Source organism: Rhodotorula graminis (assembly GCF_001329695.1).
Source record: "Rhodotorula graminis WP1 unplaced genomic scaffold RHOBAscaffold_11, whole genome shotgun sequence".
Lineage (NCBI taxonomy): Eukaryota > Fungi > Basidiomycota > Microbotryomycetes > Sporidiobolales > Sporidiobolaceae > Rhodotorula > Rhodotorula graminis.
The window spans coordinates 699,895-717,471 of NW_017264938.1; the positions used below are offsets into that span (position 1 = coordinate 699,895).

The 17,577-nt window shown below is 66.4% G+C and overlaps 7 protein-coding genes across 7 annotated transcripts; 3 read left to right on the forward strand and 4 right to left on the reverse strand.

Moving 5' to 3' along the window:
• Positions 1–465: 465 nt before the first annotated feature.
• RHOBADRAFT_29141 (uncharacterized protein) lies at positions 466–2,805 on the reverse strand. Its single transcript, XM_018412854.1, has 11 exons — positions 2,586–2,805; positions 2,480–2,520; positions 2,204–2,425; positions 2,034–2,141; positions 1,836–1,960; positions 1,543–1,763; positions 1,282–1,425; positions 1,123–1,211; positions 1,025–1,031; positions 850–944; positions 466–745 (listed from the first exon to the last, which is right to left on the reverse strand). The coding sequence occupies exons 1-11, from the start codon at positions 2,728–2,730 to the stop codon at positions 515–517; spliced, it is 1,428 nt and encodes a 475-aa protein (XP_018269466.1). The 5' UTR covers positions 2,731–2,805; the 3' UTR covers positions 466–514.
• Positions 2,806–3,723: 918 nt separating this feature from the next.
• RHOBADRAFT_55163 (uncharacterized protein) lies at positions 3,724–6,559 on the reverse strand (the record flags this gene model as incomplete). The annotated part of the gene is made up of 10 exons (XM_018417702.1): positions 3,724–4,014; positions 4,121–4,378; positions 4,460–4,498; positions 4,557–4,756; positions 4,865–5,066; positions 5,216–5,453; positions 5,520–5,836; positions 5,960–6,232; positions 6,310–6,438; positions 6,527–6,559. 10 exons carry the CDS (start codon positions 6,557–6,559, stop codon positions 3,784–3,786), a joined length of 1,920 nt encoding a protein of 639 aa, XP_018269467.1. The 3' UTR covers positions 3,724–3,783.
• Positions 6,560–6,855: 296 nt separating this feature from the next.
• RHOBADRAFT_55164 (uncharacterized protein) lies at positions 6,856–7,820 on the forward strand (the record flags this gene model as incomplete). Its single annotated transcript, XM_018417703.1, has 3 exons — positions 6,856–7,147; positions 7,228–7,397; positions 7,623–7,820. 3 exons carry the CDS (start codon positions 6,856–6,858, stop codon positions 7,773–7,775), a joined length of 615 nt encoding a protein of 204 aa, XP_018269468.1. The 3' UTR covers positions 7,776–7,820.
• Positions 7,821–8,115: 295 nt separating this feature from the next.
• On the reverse strand, positions 8,116–9,578 carry RHOBADRAFT_45997 (uncharacterized protein; the record flags this gene model as incomplete). The annotated part of the gene is made up of 6 exons (XM_018414701.1): positions 8,116–8,183; positions 8,266–8,714; positions 8,787–8,923; positions 8,992–9,055; positions 9,147–9,351; positions 9,443–9,578. 6 exons carry the CDS (start codon positions 9,576–9,578, stop codon positions 8,116–8,118), a joined length of 1,059 nt encoding a protein of 352 aa, XP_018269469.1.
• A 335-nt stretch (positions 9,579–9,913) lies between these two features.
• On the forward strand, positions 9,914–11,226 carry RHOBADRAFT_55166 (uncharacterized protein). The gene is made up of 7 exons (XM_018417704.1): positions 9,914–10,147; positions 10,226–10,234; positions 10,333–10,412; positions 10,519–10,588; positions 10,677–10,685; positions 10,817–10,896; positions 10,970–11,226. Exons 1-7 carry the CDS (start codon positions 10,078–10,080, stop codon positions 11,099–11,101), a joined length of 450 nt encoding a protein of 149 aa, XP_018269470.1. The 5' UTR covers positions 9,914–10,077; the 3' UTR covers positions 11,102–11,226.
• A 761-nt stretch (positions 11,227–11,987) lies between these two features.
• On the reverse strand, positions 11,988–15,050 carry RHOBADRAFT_55167 (uncharacterized protein; the record flags this gene model as incomplete). Its single annotated transcript, XM_018417705.1, has 12 exons — positions 11,988–12,171; positions 12,242–12,330; positions 12,394–12,641; positions 12,709–12,766; positions 12,841–12,879; positions 12,945–13,156; positions 13,230–13,354; positions 13,420–13,520; positions 13,632–13,718; positions 13,830–14,691; positions 14,757–14,872; positions 14,928–15,050. The coding sequence occupies 12 exons, from the start codon at positions 15,048–15,050 to the stop codon at positions 12,084–12,086; spliced, it is 2,148 nt and encodes a 715-aa protein (XP_018269471.1). The 3' UTR covers positions 11,988–12,083.
• Positions 15,051–15,412: 362 nt separating this feature from the next.
• Positions 15,413–17,520, forward strand: RHOBADRAFT_38595 (uncharacterized protein; the record flags this gene model as incomplete). The annotated part of the gene is made up of 7 exons (XM_018413541.1): positions 15,413–15,736; positions 15,820–16,017; positions 16,126–16,360; positions 16,448–16,594; positions 16,664–16,858; positions 16,932–17,036; positions 17,164–17,520. 7 exons carry the CDS (start codon positions 15,413–15,415, stop codon positions 17,487–17,489), a joined length of 1,530 nt encoding a protein of 509 aa, XP_018269472.1. The 3' UTR covers positions 17,490–17,520.
• Between the last annotated feature and the right edge of the window lie 57 nt (positions 17,521–17,577).

The following is a 17,577-nucleotide window of genomic DNA, read 5'->3' on the forward strand; positions in this document are numbered from 1 at the left end:
CCGCTGGATCTGCGTCAAGCGCTGCGCCGGAGCCCGAGGAGAGAGAGAGAGAGAAAGAGACGGTGTCGTCGAGCTCGCGCCTGTTCGAAAGTAGAGAGCGAGGGCAAAGGCAGCTGCGCAGTGCGTCTTCCTCCCGCTCGAGGGCGTCGATGGCTTTCGAGACGAGCTGCAGAGCACGCTGCCGACTTGGCTCGTGTGGGCGAGAAGTACGATTGTCCCACGGTCCGCTCGAGCATCTTTTCCTCGCCCGCACAACCTGCTCCGCATGAACCTTGGAGCTTGAGAACCACGGCAAGCCGCACAGAGGTCGGGTCGGGCGAGACGGGTCGTCGCAGGGAGCGGAGAGCGAGGCGCTTGGACCTCTCTTCGACGCTCACCTTCTCAAAGTCGAACAAGCGTCGAAGGGAGCGAGAATGTAGCGACGCTCGTCCTGCTCGCTCGAACGGGCTCGAGAGGACAACGACGACCGAGAGAATCTATACGGGTTCATTGGCAAGAGGGCAGTCGTTCTAGCTCAGACTCGCTCGCGCGCCTTCTCGCCGCCGCCCTCGCCCTTGCCCGCCTTGCGCTCCTCCTCCTCGCGCTTGACCCTGTCGCGCATGCCGACGTCGAGGCAAGGCGCGAACCGGCTCTTCTGCCTGAGGCGCCAGCCGTACTTGTAAAACACGAACGGCGCCGGCGCGATGGCGAGCGCGACAAAGCCGATGACGGAGCAGGCCCACCCGACACCGAGGGCAGAGAACCACTGCGAGCGTCGGCGAGATGGTCAATACTCGAACGAGAGAAGAAGAGGCCAGGGCGGTGAGGCGAGGGATGACGAGGAGGAGGAGGAGAGAAGCCGAGACGCACTTGGGTGGTGAACAACGGGAACGCCGCCGCGACGGCCGAGCGCACGATCGTGTTGGCCGCGAGGGCCGATGCGCTGTACATGAGGTAGACCTCGACTGCGGGAGAGAGCGCGGGCAGGCCGAGCGGGTCAGTTTCGGCTGGCGGGCTCGCTCAGAGCGGGGGCGTGACGACTGACCGAGGTACTGCAGGAGAAATGTCAGCTCGTCGCTCAAGAGAGGAAGAGGGCAGAGGAGGGAAGGGAGGGGAGAAGAGGGGAGAGGGAAGTGGACGCACGGTGAGGAAACTGATGAACAACAACGTGAAGCTGGAACCGACGAAGATCGTCGAGACGGCGGGTACCGCCCAGTGGATCGACTCATAGTCTGCGAGGGAGAAGAGAGCGTCAGGGACCGATGACATGAGGAGGCCCGACTTGAGAAGGTCGAGACGCACTGCCGGTCCACCCGAGCCAGAAGATACCGACGACGAGGAGGGGTCCGGCGAGCATGGCGCCCCACAGCCGCTCCTCGGGAGGCGGGTGCCCGTGCCACTTGGGCACGAGCTCACGATAATGGCGCTGTGTGTAGACCGAGGTGACTGCGCGCAGGGGCGAAAGAGGAAACGGGAGAGAGGAAATACGTCAGGGCCCGTCGCAAGGGCGAGAGCGAACAGAGGGGCGAGTAGGAGGAAGAGAGGAGTGGAGGAGGGACGCACCTGCGCCCAAAGTCGTCCCGATTCCTATTCCTATGAATACGAGGCCCGTCTCGCCGCTGTTGAAGCCCCGCAGCTGACCGAAGATGATGGGGATGACGCTGAACAAGCCGTACAGGAGGCCGTAGACGATCGAGAGGTAGACGGTGACGGCGAGGACGATCGGCTCGACGACGAGCATGATGAGGGGGCGAGCGAGGGTGCGCTGGACGAGCGACTTGAAGCTGCAGGGGCGCAAAGGAGCCGCAGCTCGTCAGGACGCGTGTCTGCTGCCACAGGCGAGAGAGGGGACGCACCCAAAGTCGGCCTTTTCAAGCTCGGCGTACTTATCGCCGTGCCGCTCGGGGTCCTCCTTGCGCAAGCGCTTGGCCCGCTGTTTGAGCAAGATCGGGTGGTACGTCTCGGGGAGGAAGATGGCGACCTGCAAGCGTCAGAGTGTCAGTGTGACGTCGAGGGCAGTCGAGGAAGGGAACGAGGAGAAGAGCCGGACGCACGATCACCCACGATGCCGCGCCCCAGACGCCGATGTACAAGAAGATGAACCTCCACGACAAGTAGCTGTCGATAGAAAAGCCGGCGATGATTGGACCGACGACCGGGCCCTGTGAGGAGAAGAGTCAGTGAGGGCGCGAGGGGCCGAGAGGGAGGGGACGGTGCGGCGCACGAGGAAAACGGACGCCGAGAAGACCGACATCGCCTTGCCACGGGTGACCGGGTCCCATATGTCGGCAATGACTCCACCTGCGGCGACGAGCGGACTGCTGGCGAAAACTGCCGCGAGGAAGCGGATGACGATGACGGTGGCGAAGTTTTGGGCGAGGGCGTCACCGATCTGGAAGAGGGCAAAGACGAGGAGGGTGCCGACAAAGACGGGACGACGGCCGAGCTGCAGGGAAGAGCCGTCAGTCGAGTCGAGAGGAGAGGCGGCGAGGCGACGCACGATTTCCGAGGCGGGCGCCCAGATGAGGGGACCGGCACAGTCTGTGTGCGTCGAACGCTGTCAGTACAGGCCGCACCCTCAGCAAGAGAGAGACCGAGGAACGCACAGCCGAGGAGGAACATGGTCGTCGTGAGCTGGCCCGCCTCGACGCTGACCGAGAAGTCGGCGGCGATTTGGCGGACGGCGGACGACGGCGCGCTCGAGGCGAACGTGACGACGAGCGTCGCCTGGGCGCAAATGATGGTGACCATCCACTTGCGGAGGGTGGTCCAGTTCTGCGGGTTGTGCGGGTCGCCGTTCTCGTCCCAGACGACCTTGTTCGGGTCGGGCTGCTGCTCGTCGTCGCCTTCGCCCTCGCCCTCCTCGTCCTGCTCCTCGTGCGTGTCCTCGCGCCTCGAGCTCGACGTCGACGTCGCGCGCTGCCGCGAGATGCGGCTCAGCTCGCGGTGAGCGTCCGAGAAGGCCGTATCGACGACGTGCAGGTCCTGCCCCTTGTAGCTGAACCGGCTCGTCGTCCTCCTCGCGAGCGGCGCCGAGCCCGTGTCGCCCCCTGCGGCACTGCCGCTGCGCGCTCGGCCGTCCGGGACGCGGTAGTCGGGTGCGCGGTTGGGCGGCGGGACGGCGAACGAGGTGCGGCGAGCGCGAGACGAGGGAGGGACGACGGGGAGGGCCTGCGGCGCGTCGCCGCCAAAGTTGCGCATCTCGCGCTCAGCGTCGGCATCGGGCCCGTCAAGGTAGGGCGGATCGTGCGGGTCGTGGTGAGGCTTGCGCGGGTGGTGCTTGGGCGGCGAGGGCGAGACGGCGGCGTTCTGGAGCGTCTCGCTCGACGAGGCGTCGCTCGAGGACATGGCCGTGTGGCGGGTCGAGTACTGGTCTGGTGCGAGGGCACAGCTGTGTAGCGAGCGGCGCAGGAGGCCTGGCACTCGCAGCGTTTGAGCATCGTTGGCCGAGTTTGGGCGCGGGGTCTCATCAAAACCCGAGTCTTCGTCATCGGTCATTTGGCCGAACTGGGTGCCGAAAGTGTCCGCCGCTCGCGATCAAGCGGCTCGAAATAGCCGAGAGCAAGCTGCGGTAACCGGCCGGTCGAGCCTCGTCGACCGTCGCTGCGAGGGACGACAGGGACGGCGGCAGGTGCTCTCTGCTCTGCTCCTGTAGAGGCTTTCACGCAGCTGTACAGGACGAGAGACGCTGGCGAATCGCGAGAAAGAGAGAGAGGAAAGAGCTTGAACTCTCGAAGGGAGGGTCCGAGAGCGAAACCGCTCGCCGCTCGTCGTTGCAGCACCGCTCCTCTCAAGGCTCGCGAGCTACTTGACCTCCTCCGCAGCAAGCCCGAGGTCCTGGGCGACCATCCTGCGGCAGATCGGGTGCAGCCGGAACGCGTTGTCGAGGAACGTCTTCTTGGCGAGCTCGGGGTCGACCTTGGCGAGGGCGCGGTAGCCCGGCCGCTCGTACTTCATGCGGCCCCACTGAGGGAGCCACGAGGCGGCCGACGAGGCGTACTGGCCGGCCTTGAGGGCGAGGATGTACCACCGGAGCTGCAAGGTGCGCGAGGAGGGGGAGGAGGCGGTCAGGGCATGCTGCGCCGACTTGACGAGGCTTTCGACGTCGAGCGCGCGAGAAAAAGAGAGAGCGAGGACGGACCCTGATCTCGGGGTTCTTGTTGGCCTCGAACGCGTACGCCTTCTCGAGGCCCTCGACGACGTGGCTGCCCTTCTCGCGCTCGAACGCGTCCTCCTCCTCGAGCGTCTCGAGGAACAGGACGACCTGGGTCGCCGAAAAGTGCTCGAGGTCCTCCTTGCCGAAGCGCGACGTGAGCTCGTCGGGCGACGAGAAGCGCGATGCGGCCCACCGGGACGAGAGCGAGTAGGCGGCATCGGCGAGAGAGGTGTCGTACTCCATCTGCGCGTGGGCGAAAAGGTGAGCTTCACGTGCGAGAGGCGTCGACTGATCACGAGAGACAGAGAGGGAGAGGGAGCGCACCTTGACGGGCAAGTCGAGCCCCTCGCCGTTGAGCCAGGCCTGCGGTCGAGAGGCGGGTCAGGTCCTGCTCGCCGAGCAGAGAACGACAGGGACGCACATTAAAGTCGACCTGTTCTCTCAGAGCACGCTCCTTCTCCGGGTACCGTCCCCAGTACGCCCAGAAGTGTTCCTCCCACTCCTGCGTGCTGATCGCCTTGCCGGCGAACGTCGAGATGTAGTCCTTGTGGTACGGGTTGAAGACGTCGACGCCGCCGACGACACGCTCGAGGTGCAGGAGGAAGTTGGCGCCCTTGTGGTCTGCGAGCGAGAGGGCGAGAGGGCGGGAACCAGGAGGAGGACGAGTTTGGGAAGGTCAAGGTCGACTCGCGTACTGGCGCCGAGCGCAGAAGAAGGTGAGGGACGCACACGCGACGCTCGAGTAGAAGTCGTCCGGGTCCTCGCCGAACTCGTACGGGATCTGGAGGCGCTGCGCTTTGCGCCGGCCGTCGACGTCGTACCGCTTGAGGTCGTCGAGGAGCCCTTTGCGCTCGCAGAGGTACTCAAAGTCGCGCGTCGGCTTGCCGTGGAGCTCACGAGCAATCAGAGCTTCCGAGTAGACGGTCCAGCCCTGCGAGGCAGCGTGGGGAGGAAGAGGGACGAGGGAGGGAGCGGGACGAGAGGAGGGTCGATGGGGACGACGATGGAGGGACAAAGGGTTTCGGGGTCAGTGCCGGACCACCCCGTCGACGTGTACACGTAGTAGAGAAGGAGGCGCACCTCGTTGAGCCAGAAGGAGGACCACTCGGCGCACCCGACGAGGTTGCCGTGCCAGAAGTGGGCGAGCTCGTGCGCGACGACGTCGACCTGGCTGCGGTCGCCGACGATCAGAGCAGGGTTGAGGAGCACGCAGTTTACCGCCTCCATACCGCCGAATGGAAAAGACGCAGGCAGAATGACCTGGTCATGGCGCCCCCAGCGGTAGGGACCGAGCAGTTTCTCGGCGGTCGTGACCATGCTGCGCGCCGATGGTTCAGGGTCAGTACGAGGACGCTCAGAGGGTGACGGGAGAGCGGCGACACACCGCTCGGTGTCCTCCTTGAACTCCCAGTGCGCCCGCTCGATGACGCCCGGCTGCGCCCAGACGCCCGTCCGCTCTCCCAACGCGCGGAACACGAGCTCGCCGCCGACGATGCCGATGAGGTAGCTCGGGATGGCGTTCTTCTGGGCCCAGGTGGTCGTGTAGACGGTGCCGTCGATGGGCGGTGCGGGCGCGTCGAGAGGGGGCGAGATGCGCAGGGCCGAAAGGAGGATCGGGAGCGTCGAGTGGACGGTGGCGGCGTAGGTGGCCTTGACAGCAGGGGTGTCGAAGCAGGGGAGGAGCGAACGGGCGTGAATGGCCTGTGGCGGGCGCGAGAAAGGAGGGGGAAGGGAAAGAGGGTCAGCTTGGGAAGGCGGGTCGACGACGACGCGAGACACGCTCGGCGCCGCAAAGACTGGACCAGAGAGAGACAGAGGACGCACCTGGCACTGGGCGTACACGAAAGGGTACTTGCCCGAGTCGGTCTGGGCCGCCTCGAGCCATCCGAGCGCCGTGCACTCGTCAGTCGTGTTGTACTCGATGACGAGCTCGAGCTTGTCGCCCTTGTTGTACGGCTTGTCGAGCTTGATGGTGAGGGCCGAGCCGAGGTTCGGGTGGCGCTTGGACGGGAGCGAGAAGTCGAGGTTGCGCGAGGGCGAGGACGTGAGGTAGGCGCGCTTGACGGCGAGGTAGGACGAGTCCAAGACGACCTTGTCCTGCGGGTGCGACTGTCGAGGTCAGTGTTCGTGTCTGCGCAGAGCTGGGTGACAAAGAGAGAAGTGCGTGGACGCACAATGCCGTTCCTGGCGAACTCGAGGTGGTGGGTGACGGAGCCGCGGATGCAACGCTGGGACCAGTCGACGTGCCACTCGAGGTCGATGTGGGTCGAGTAGAGGTCCTTGTAGTTGGACTGGGTGGCTTGCTGTGTGCGCTCGAGGGCAGGTGAGCCTTGGCGGTCCGAGTACGTCGGAGGGTCTCGAGGTGGGGATGAGCGAGAGGTCGGGACGCACGTCGACGGGCGCGTGAGGTGCTGCGGTGGCCATGTTGGTGGTGCTGAGTCGATTGAGCGTGTCGGCGAAGAGCTAGAGAGCTGCAGCGAGGCTGGGTGACGAGCGAGCTGATGGAACCTCGCGGAGGAGAGCGGGCGGCCGGCCGGCGGCCACCTCTCGCTCGAGGAGAGCCGTACAGCACGAGCCAGTCTGTATTGTACTGCAGAAGCAAATCAGCTCACCCGCAGGGCCCACAGGAGAGCGAGAGCGGCGTGTCTCGTGGTTTTGCGAGCTCTGCCGCCTCTCGTCCTCTTCATCGCTGTCTGCGCCTTACCCCGACACCCACGACCATGCAGCGATCAAGCTCCCTCGCAGTAGCAGCAGCACTCGGCCGCACCCTCGCCCCTCGCGCTCCCGCACCCGCCCCTTGCGCCCGCCTCTTCTCGTCGTCCTCCGCCTCGCCTGCCCGCTCGACCGCCAACCGCCCCAAACGTGACCCGACCACGTACGGCGTCGGCGGCAGGGTCCCCCGCAAGAACTGGCCCACCCAGGCCACCACCGACACGGCCAACCACCCCTTGTGGCGCTTCTTCCACGACCAGCAGCCCCTCGAAGCTCCCGACAAGCGCGTCGACTACTCGAGTGAGCACAACCCCTTTTGCCCTGTGGCCTCCCCTAGACTGTCTCCGTCCAACCCGACCTGACTCGTGCCCGTCCCGCAGGTCGCCCCTGGACCGCACCCGAGCTGCGAGCACTCCCCTTCGACCAGCTCCACGCCCTGTGGTACGTCCTCTTGCGCGAGCGCAACGTCCTCCTCACCCAGCGTGAGGAGGCTCGTCGTGTTCGCGTCGACCTCGGCGGCTTCAGCGCCGTCCCGGAAAAGATGAGGATGGTGCGTCCCGCCGTCCTCTCCCTCCTCCCTTCCCGCCTCTTCCTCCCTCTCTTCCTTCAAGCCTTTCCTCGCGACAACCCTGCACCCTCGCTACTCTCCTACATCGCCCTCGCCTCCCTGTCGCACCCGTGCGCAGCGTCGCTGACCTCCCTTCGTCCCTCCCTCCTTCCCCCGACACCCTCGCCCGCCCACTCCCGCCCGCCCACACGCCCGCCCCACCCACAGTGCCAGAAGAGCATGGCGCGCATCAAGCAGATCATCTCGGAGCGCCGCCACGCCGCGCTCGAGGCGGCCGAGATCCTGCGCGCGAGGGGGGACCTCGAGGGCGCGGACCGGGTCGAGCGGAGCGTCGACGAGAGCGCCGAGGCGCTGCGGTAGAGCTGGCGGGCAGGAGAGGTGCAACGAGGTCGTGTTCGACGACGACGAGGCGCCGCTCGAGCGAGAAGGACGAGAGGCTTTCGCTGCTGCTCGCGCTTTCCGTCTCGCTCGCCTGCTCTCAAGAGAAGGTCCCGCTCGAGCTCTTCGCTGCCTCTCGCTGCGACTCTCGACAAAGAGCTGAGGTTCTATAGTCTGTTCGAGTCGTTTCATCAAGAAGCGCTTGGTCAAGTTCCGGCTCTGCCGGCGGAGGAGGACGAGGAGAATATGGACAGGGTTGCGAGGACAGCCCCGAGTGCGCCAGGCACTCGCGGCGAGATGTGAGGAGGAAGGGAGGATCGCGCTACTCTGCGACGCACGCGGTCGAGATGGGGTCGAACAAGAAGCCGTCCTCGCACGCCCAGACCTCGCCTGTGTGAGGGACCAGGTCGTCAGGATCCGCCTCGTCGCACTCGAGAGACCGAAAGAGAGAGAGAGAGAGAGAGAGACGCACAGACACCCTGGACGCACCCGACGGCCGCCACGTTGGGCAGCGCCGTGCAGTCGACGCCGCCCTGCGCCGCGCACGCCCCGCACTGCTCGAGCGCGCTCGTCGTGTCGACGCACTCGAACCCTGCCGCTCCAGCGCCGCCGAGGCCGACAGCGAGCGCGCACGCCTGCCGCCCCGCCGGGCACAGTGAGCGCGCCGCCGGTCCTGCGCCCGGGTGCGCGCGCGCGACGACGACGGCCTGGTGGCCCTGCGCGACGGCCCTGCGCGAGCGGCTCCTCGCGCGCTGCGACGCTCCGGGCGCCGAGGGCTCGCTGCCGCCGAGCGAGCGCGTGCACTTGAGCGACGAGGCGTCGCACGAAAGGCCCGTCGCGCAGCCGTACGTCGGGTCGGACTCGCACGACTCGCCGAGCCCCTTCTTGGTGTCGCACTGGGCCGTGCCAAAGTTGCAGTACCTGTCAGGCGTCGCGAGGAGTCAGTAAGGGGTTCGAGCGAGTGCCAAAGGGGACAGAGAAAGCGAGACGCACCCGGACTGGCAGAAGCCGTCGAAGATCTCTTGCGCCTCGCTCGCCTGCATGTCGAGCGACGCCGACCGTGCGTCGTTGCAGAACGCGCCGATGCCGCCGCACGTGTCGCTCGCCGTCACCTTGTAGTCGGGCTTCAACTGCGTCGTCGAGGAAGGGCCGCAGCGTCAGTCCTGGCCTGTGTGAGAAGGGCGAGAAGGGGACGCACGCAGTAGAGGAAGCCGAGGCAGTTCGTGTCCTTCTGCGAGCACGACTGGGCGAACCCGCCTTGGCTGTTGAGCGGGGCGAGGAGGGCGGGAGAGTCAGCTCCACGCGCCTCGTGACATCGAGGGAGGGGGGGAGGGGAGAGACGGGTCGACGCACCAGGTTCCCTCGACGCAGTGGCCGTTGTCGCAGTTGGCGTCGCTCGTGCACTGCGCGCCGGCCAAGCCGCAGAAGTAGGCGCCCGTCTCGGCCTGGAGGACGCACTGGGCGCCGGTCGGGTTGACGCCGTCGCCCTGCGTGCCGCCGGCGTTGCCCGTAGCGAGGCCGGGCGCGACGAGCTTGGCGTCTGCGCACAGCGAGGCGTCTGTGGTGGGAGATGGGCCAAGACGGCGCGTCAGCTTGGCTCGAGAGAGGTGGGGGCACGCGCTCGGAGAGAAGGAGAAGGTGGGACGCACCGGCGCTGAAGGTGCCGTCGGCATTGACCTTGGTGCACGGGAAGCGGCCGTACCCGAGGGGCGCGCCCGAGGACGACTGGGCGGCGGCGAGGCCGGCGAGAGTCGCGAGCGACGCGAAGGCGAGCGAGGAGCGCATCGAGGAGGACAAGGGTCGGGATATGAAACGAGTGTGGGTGGTGGCGACGAGGTGTGCGCGCAGGCGAGGCGATCACGTAGACAAAGAGCACGAACGAATGTGAGGAGGAGGAGGAGGCGGAGGAGCCGACGACGCGAAGCCGACGCGTCGAAATTGAATCGGACGCGCTTGTTTTCCGCCAACGGGCAGTTGAGATTTCAATCCTATTTCGCGGTCAGCAACGGTCATTACAAAGCTTTGCTATTCAGCTTCGTTTCTCCTTCTCTCGGGCGCTCTTCTCGCGCGGGTCGTCTCGGCCTTTTCCTCGCGCGACTGCGGCTGTCGGCGAGCAGCTTGTGTCCCTGTACGCACCGGACCGGCCGCCGTCTGTCCGCGGACGCGCCGGTCCTCGAGCGCTCCTGCGCCTCGCCGGGTTCCGCTCCTGCACTCGTCCTCGCGCTTGCTCGTTGCTGCTGCCAGTCGTCCTCGTCCGCTACATCGCGCTCTGCCGCACGCCAGCATGTCGGCGCATCCTCCTACCCCGAACGAGCTCTCGCTCGACTCGAACGTCGCGTCGGCGATCCACACCTGTACGTTCTGAGCCGTTGTTCTCTCTGTCGTCGCAAGCAGCAGAAGTTGGACGCTCACGGCCCCGGGACCTTCCACAGACCGCGAGTGTGAGTTCCGCGAGGCCGCCTTGTCCCCCTCGCGCGACCGGTTCGAGCCGAGCCAAATCGCCCTCTCACGTCTCCCTCGTCCTCTCTCTCTCTCGCAGTGTGGTACGTCCGGCGAGCCACAGATCCCGTGAACGAGCGCATCTCGTACGAGGTCAAGACGAATGCGCTCCTCGAATGGGTGAGCACCCGTCTCGCGTTCGGGCCTCGTCCTCAATCTTGGTCGAGGTTGTCGCCGCCCCTCGACTTTCAAGCCTTGCTCACTAGCCCTTCTCTTTGCCACGCAGCGAGCCACGATACAGCAACGGGCTGTCGACTGTGTCGGCGGGAGGACGAGCGAGCAGATCTCGACAGCCTGTGCGTTCCTTTTTCGGCCTCGAGCGTCAAGTGTCGGCCGCTGGCGGAGCGTGTACCTTCTCATTCCTCGCTTAACTCCTCTTCGCAGATATTCAAGGTGCGCCCAGTCCTTTCCCCCCCTCTCTGCCGTCGGGCGAGCCGCCGACGCGACACTGACACAGTCCCTCCTCCTTCTTCTCCTCCTCCTCCTTCTTCTCTTCCTCCCTCTCCTCCTCCTCCTCCACCCAGTCAAAGCTCTGCAGGAACGCCGGCGGCTAGACGCCGACCAAAGCCTGCACGACCCAATCGTCGCCGTCCTGAACGCCTTCGTGCGCCTTCTTCCTCTCGCGCATCGGTCCAGCGCTCGCCTCGACTCAAAGACTGACTCGGGCCTCTACACAGTCCATCGTGCTAGACGAGCGCCGGCATCCCGTCCCGACCGGTCCTGTGCGCAGCCTCGGACGCTCGAGTCGGGCGCCTTCCTCGAGCCTGGGGCTGCGGCAGCAGAGGCTCTACTTCCAGCGCCGGTATTGAAGCAGGGAGGTCGCACGGGATAGATTGAGCGCGCTGCAATGCAGCCGTGACGCGAGTCTTGCAAGCCGTGAGCGTCTCGCGAATCGAGAAGGCTTTGCGACTTGAGAAGGTCGCCGCGGTTCGACCTCTTGCCTCGCTCTGCGCCTGCGCTTCAGCGAGAAAGAAAGACGAGAGAGAAAGGGCGAGAAAGAGAAGCAGCGACAGCAAAAAGATGAAGGCGTGGTTGCGCACGCGGCTCTCTCTGGGTCGGGAGACAGGTTACTAGAGGGCCGCGCCGCTGGTTGCGGCGCATCCTCTCCTCTCGGGATGTCACATCGAGCAGCGTAACCCGGCTCTCCGGCTCAGACTGAGCACACTTCATCTTTTGCCAGTTGAATGGCACGCCCAGTTGAGGGCGAAGGGAGGGAGGCGGACGGATTGACCCCGTTCGAGCAAGGAAAGGCCAACTTTCGAAACGCGCGCCGCACGCATGCGTACGACGCTATCGCCGCTCGGTGCCCCGCACACAGCCTCGCCGCCGCTTCGCTCGCTCGCCAGGGTCAAGCTGAATTATCGTGCGTGCGAGGGAGCCCGAGCAGAAAGCGCGCGAGCGAGAGGGCGAGGCGAGAAGCGAGCGGAAAGACGAGCGGCGACGGCTTCGGCACGCGCGCCGGCGTCCTGGCGAGCTTTCAGGCCTCAGGTGGGCGCTTGGGTGGGTCGAGCAGGTCCGTATACAGCTCTCGCACTTACCCGATGACCGTCAGACACGCGCTGTACGCGTGCAGGCGGAACGCTCGTCGAGCACGACCTTCGCAAGTTGAGCGACGCGAGCTTCGAGCGAGCGGCTGCAGGCAGCTCTTCTGTGTCTCTCGCTTGCTCGCTAGTATACTCTCGAGGGGGAGCGGTCGACATGAACAGACGTCACACGTTGCAAGCAAAGAGAGACCGAAAGTCCGCTCGCTCGCGCCTCTCGAGCCGCATGCACTTGCGAGACGCAACGAATTCACTGCATCGGGACGCCCACCATCTCCTCGCCCGGCGCCTGGTCCAGCCAGCTCCAGTCGCTCGCCTGCCCGGGAAACAGGCTCTCCCTGCGAGAGGCGCGAGCGCGTCAGTACACGCGAGAGAGAGGGGGGGAAAGAGAGAGACGAGGGGACGCACCAGAAGAGTCGGTCGTCGCCCATGGCCTCGGAGAACGTGTAACTGCCGTCGGGAAGAGGAGAAGAGGCGCCAAGGGCGACGGGCGTTGGCTGGGTGCGTCGACGAGGGTCAGTCTGCGCTCGACTGACTCACAGGGAGAGGGGGGGACGCACAGGTACAGGCAGTAGCCTTGGCGGCGCGAGGGCAGTCGACGTCGAGGGCGCCGGGACGACAGGCGGATGCAGCGGCGCCGTCAAGCCTGGTGCCGGGCTGCCGAGGGACGAGAACGGCGCCGAGTCGGCGTGAGCAGTCGGCGGCGGCGGCGAGCACAGGACGCGAATGCCGAGCTTGAAGAACCTCGACATGAAGGCGGCGACCGAGTCCTCCTTGCCCTCGGTCGCGAGCTCGCAGGCTTGGTAGACTGCGAGAGGGGGAGGATCGGCTCGTCAGGTCGAGAAAGGGCGCACGAGGCGGCGAGCGGCACATACCGCGCTCCATCCACGTCAGGATCTGCGTCTGGTTGCTCGGGTAGACGCGATGGAAGATCTGCGGCGCGACGAGGACAAGGTAAGCGACGGTCGAGAGCGGTCGAGCCGACGAGGAGAGAAGGAAGGACCCACCTTGACGAGGAACTCGCCCAGGCCGAACATCGTGACCGCCTGTCGACAAGGACGAGTCAGTGAAGGTGGCGAGAGAGAGGCAAAGAGGGAGAGAGAGGACGAACGAGGTTGTCCTGCCAGTAGCGCACCATGCCCTCCTTGACGACCTCCTCGAACGCGTCGACGAGCTCGCACGCCGCAACCATAAAGTGGGCGAGGGTGACACCCATCGTACCCGTCGAGACGAGTGTAGCACGCCGGAGCGCGAGGTTGGCGGCGGCGATAAAGAAGGTGACCTTGAGCGCCGAGCGCCGGTTCGTGTGGAGCGTGTGCGGTGCTGCACGCAAAGGGCGAGGGTCAGGCGGCGCTCGTCCACGGGAGAAACAGAGAGAGAGGGGGCTGGGACGCACAAGTAGGGTCGAGGTAACGGCGGTACGTCGCGTCGAGCATGCCGTGAAGGTGCGAGGCGAGCGCTCGGGCCTGCATCGGCCGAGCGTGCGCGATGTCCTTGGACAGTCGAAGAACCTTGATCCACCTGTACGCAAGAGACTATGGTGAGCGGGGACGAGAAAGGAAAGGCGAGAGAAAGGCGGGACGCACTCGAAGGCGGCCCCCTGCTCGAGGTCGTCGGTGACGCCGTACGGCCTCGTCTCCTCGAGCCAGGCCTCCATGTGGATGTTGTAGTGCGGGATCATGTAGGTCTGCAGGAGTAAGGCAGAGTCAGAGTGAGCTCTGCTCGATGCGGCCGTCCCGCTCGAGCCGGTCGCTCGGACCTCGCTCGGGAGGCAGTTGAGCGAGAAAGGCGGGCGTACCTGGTGCACGCCGTCATCGCCGTCGCCGCTGTGCAGCAGGTAGGTACCGTCGAAGCAGATGAGGACGTGCCAGGTGCGCTCGATGTCCTGCGGGAGGCGACGAGGAGGGAACGGTAGGGGGGCGTCGACGAGGGCGGGGCAAGGCGAGAATTGAGTCAGTACACGTTCAGGAGGCGCGAAAGGAAAACGTCAACGCACGAGGATCAATCGGGCTTCGTGCTCGTCGGCAGGGAGCGGTCCGTTGCGCCCGACGTTCAGGTCGAGCTGCAGCGCCATGCGGATGGCCACGCCGACCCGCAGCCACGCCGACATGTCGGTCGGCGGCTTCCAGTAGATCAACGTCAAGATGGCCTGGATGAGGCCGACGCTCGCCCTCGCCTCGACGATGCCGCGGCCGATGAGCTGCTGGGCGTTGGCCAGGAGGGGCGGATACAGGTCGGGCCGCGCAAACTTGGCCGAGACGGCGAGGAGCGCCGCGAACAGGACCGTCGACGTCGACCGGACAAAGGCGAGGGTGTGCAGGTACTTGTCGAACAGGATGATGTACCGGTTGAGCTCGCCGAAGAAGAAGGCGAAGAGCGACTCGGCCTCGGCGAGCGTGAGGATGCCCAGGTCGACGACGTCCGGCACGACGTCCTGCGACATTGCGCTCGCCGCCTTTGCGCGCTCGCCGGCCTTGACGGTCGTCGGCGCACCGGCGCTGAGCTTCGACAGGGCCTCCTCCTTGGCGCGCGCGACGTCGACGAGCGACAGGTTGGCGGCCGGGCTGACCTCGCTCAGCGTGCTCGGCGAGTGGTGCGCCGATGTCGATGCCGAGAGCGTCTGAGGGTGAGGGTGAGGAAAGGGAGGGAAAGTTGGTGGAGGAGGGAAGGGAGGGAGGGTCGGTGCGGTCGAGGTGAAGTGGGCGGGCGGGTTCGGGAGGGCGGACGCGGCGAGGAGGTCGAGAGGGTTCTGCGCTGCTTGTGCGGCGTAGTAGAGGGCGGCAGGCGAGTGAAAGGCGGACGACGAGGCGGATGCGGATGCCGACGACGAGGGAAGGGGGAGGGGAGGGTCGGGCAACCTGCGCGGACGGGCCCGGGTGAGCTGTGCTGCGGGTAGAAGGTAGACCGGGACTGCAGGACGGACTTGTGGCCCTTTGGCTTGCGGCCACGCTTCTGTGGCGCGGCCCACACGCACTCTTGGTGGAGCCGCTCGCACCGAGCACACTTGTGGCCCGCCGGCTCTTGCGGGAGGCAGCGCATCTGCAGGGGGAGCGAGTCAGGCCTGTCCGTGTTGCTCAGAGCAGGCAAGACGCACCTTGACGGTCCTGCACGCGAGGCAGGCGCGCTTGGCCGGCTCGGACTTGGAGTGGTCGTCGTCGCCGTCGAGGAGCGGGTCGCGCTCGCGCGAGGTGGACGGGCGGCGCATCGGCGAGTCCATGGCCGTGTGGTGCTGTGCGCTGCAGCAGAAAAAGGCCCGGAGCCAGCGAGGGCGGGTGACGGCGGACTCGTCCAACCTGCGGTCGCTCGTCGGCGGACGGCCTCGTTTGCTCGCGCCAGTCCCGCCATCTGGCTCAGCTGGACCCGTGCAGAGCTCTGCTACAAGCACGAGGGCCACATGGCTCGCCTCGAGCTACTCGCGCATCGTCCCTGGCCGCTCGGTCGCCCCCACCCGACGTCCACCTGATCCGCCCGGCCATTTCGAGCGACGGTCGGCGCAGGCCCTCTGGGCACGGCGAGATCCGCTCAGCTTGTTCTCTTGCTCCCTCTCGACACTTTCCCGTCGCCCGCACCCCGCCAGCGATGGTCGTCGCGACTCGACTCGCCCGCTCCCTCTCCCTCGCATCTGCGACTCGCCCGACGCCCGCCGCCGGACCTTTCTCCGCTTCTCGCCTCAGCTTCTCGACGACTCGCTCGCCGTGTGCGCCGACCCCCGACGGCGACAACCAAGAGGGCTCAATCGCCGACGTCTTCTCGAGCCTCGGCGGCGACGCCTTCGTCCCCCTCGAGCCGCGGTTCGCCAGCCTCAAGCAGTCGCTCTGGCACGACGGCCTCATCGAGTCGTGGCGCAGCGTCCTCTCAGCCCTCGAGGAGCGCACGGCCGAGATCGTTGAGCGCGGCAACAAGGTGCGTCTCTTCCCCCTCGAACCTCTTCCTCGTCCTCCTTTCCTTCCCGACCTGACGGACCCGCCGGCGGATTTCCCCTGCAGGTCATTCCGCAAGTGTCGTACCGCGACATCCGCGACGGCGTCCCTCCTGCACTCGCCGAGGAGATCAAGCGCGTCGGGACGGTCGTCGTGCACGACGCAGTCGAGCTGGGCGAGGCCGAGCGGTGGAAGCGCGAGCTCGAGGCGTACATCAAGCGCAACCGCGACCTCGCCAAGGGCTTCCCTGCCGATGATCCGCAGGTGCGTCCCCTCGCCTCTGCCACTCGAGCGTCGCCGGGTCGACGAGAAGATGCCGTCCCTCACGAGCTTCCTCGACCTGCCACTGACTCATTCCCTCCTTCACCTCAGGTCTGGGAGCTGTACAACTCAGTCCAGCAAACGCAAGCGCGCACCCATCCCGGCGTCCTCGGCACGCAGAAAGCGCTCCTGTCGCTCTTCCACACGTCGTCGCCCGACTCGCCCGTCAGCGTCAACACGCCCATCTCGTACTACGACCGCCTGCGCATCCGCTTCCCCGGCGACGCCATCTTTGCCCTCGGCGAGCACATCGACGGCGGGAGCCTCGAGCGGTGGGAGGATCCAGGTGCGCCTTCACTTCCTCTCCCTCGCCCTCTCCCTCTCCCTCTCACCTCCTCGCGCACAAGAGGCTCACGGCGACTGTTCCTCACAGGCTTTCGCTCGTGCTGGCGCGAGATCCTCGCCGGTGGACCCGAGCCGCACGAGCGGCACGACCCGTGGGACCTGTCGCCGCGACTCGACGCCAAGACGAGCTTGTACCCGTCGTCGGGCCAGTGCTCCGTCTTCCGCATGTTCCAGGGTGCGCCCCGCTTTCTCCCCGTCCCTCTCTCCCATCGTGCGCGCCTGTCTGACCCTGCTGTACGCGCAGGCTGGACGGCGCTCTCGAACACGGCGCCGGGCGAGGGCACGCTGCGGGTCTTTCCCGACGTCTCGCTCGCGACGGCGTACCTCGTCCTGCGCCCGCTCTTCCGACCTCGTCGAGGGCGAGAGGGCAAGCTCGGCTTTGACGACTGGGAGGTGGACGTCGAGTCGACCGATTTCCCCGGGTCGGTCAAGGGCAAGGGTGCGTCGAGCTCCTTCTCCTCGAGCCTGCCCCCCCTCTCTCGGCAGATCACTCATGGCGTACGTGCCTGCAGGTCAGGAGCTGTCGGACAAGACGCACCCGCACCTGCGCCTCCCCGAGACGATGACGAGCGTGCCGAGGGTCAAGCCGGGCTCTTCAGTTTGGTGGCATTGCGACGGTGCGTCCTCTCTCTCCTCTCCCTCTCCCCCTCTCTCTCTCTCGGTGGACTCTCTCTTTCGGTTGGGCACAGCCGTCGCGAGCGCACCTCTGACCTTCTCTCGTCGTCCTCCCGCTCGCCCTCGCAGTCATCCACTCGGTCGAGTCGCAGCACCTCGGTGCCGAGGACTCGTCCGTGTTCTACATCCCTGCCGTCCCGCTCACGGTCCCCAACGCGCACTACCTCGCCGCCCAACGTGCGCGCTTCGCCGCCGGCACGCCCGCGCCCGACTTTCCCGGCGGCGAGGGCGAGCGCCGGTTCGAGGGCAGGGCGACGGTGCGCGACACGCACGAGGGGAGCGGGAGCGCGGGAAGGCGGGCTATCGGCGCCGAGAGGTTTGTCGTCGAGGAGGGAGAAACGCCAGGAGGGAGGAGGGTCGTTGAAGAGGCGAACAGGATCTTGGGATTCTCTTGAAGCAGCTCGAGTGCAACGCAGTGCCCTCGTCACAGCCGACGCTCTCGGCGCGTGCGAGACGAGAGCTGAGCAAGCCAGCCATCGTCGC

What these genes read in the sequence shown, in the direction of transcription:
- RHOBADRAFT_29141 (XM_018412854.1), bottom strand. Translation starts at nt 2,730, where the DNA reads ATGGTCACCATCATTTGCGCCCAGGCGACGCTCGTCGTCACGTTCGCC. An exon ending in GGGCGCCCGCCTCGGAAATC is followed by an intron (nt 2,426 to 2,479) that starts GTGCGTCGCCTC and finishes TCTTCCCTGCAG; the next exon opens with CTCGGCCGTCGTCCCGTCTT. An exon ending in CTTGAAAAGGCCGACTTTGG is followed by an intron (nt 1,764 to 1,835) that starts GTGCGTCCCCTC and finishes GCGCCCCTGCAG; the next exon opens with CTTCAAGTCGCTCGTCCAGC.
- RHOBADRAFT_55166 (XM_018417704.1), top strand. Translation starts at nt 10,078, where the DNA reads ATGTCGGCGCATCCTCCTACCCCGAACGAGCTCTCGCTCGACTCGAAC. An exon ending in CGAATGCGCTCCTCGAATGG is followed by an intron (nt 10,413 to 10,518) that starts GTGAGCACCCGT and finishes TTTGCCACGCAG; the next exon opens with CGAGCCACGATACAGCAACG. An exon ending in TCGCCGTCCTGAACGCCTTC is followed by an intron (nt 10,897 to 10,969) that starts GTGCGCCTTCTT and finishes GCCTCTACACAG; the next exon opens with TCCATCGTGCTAGACGAGCG.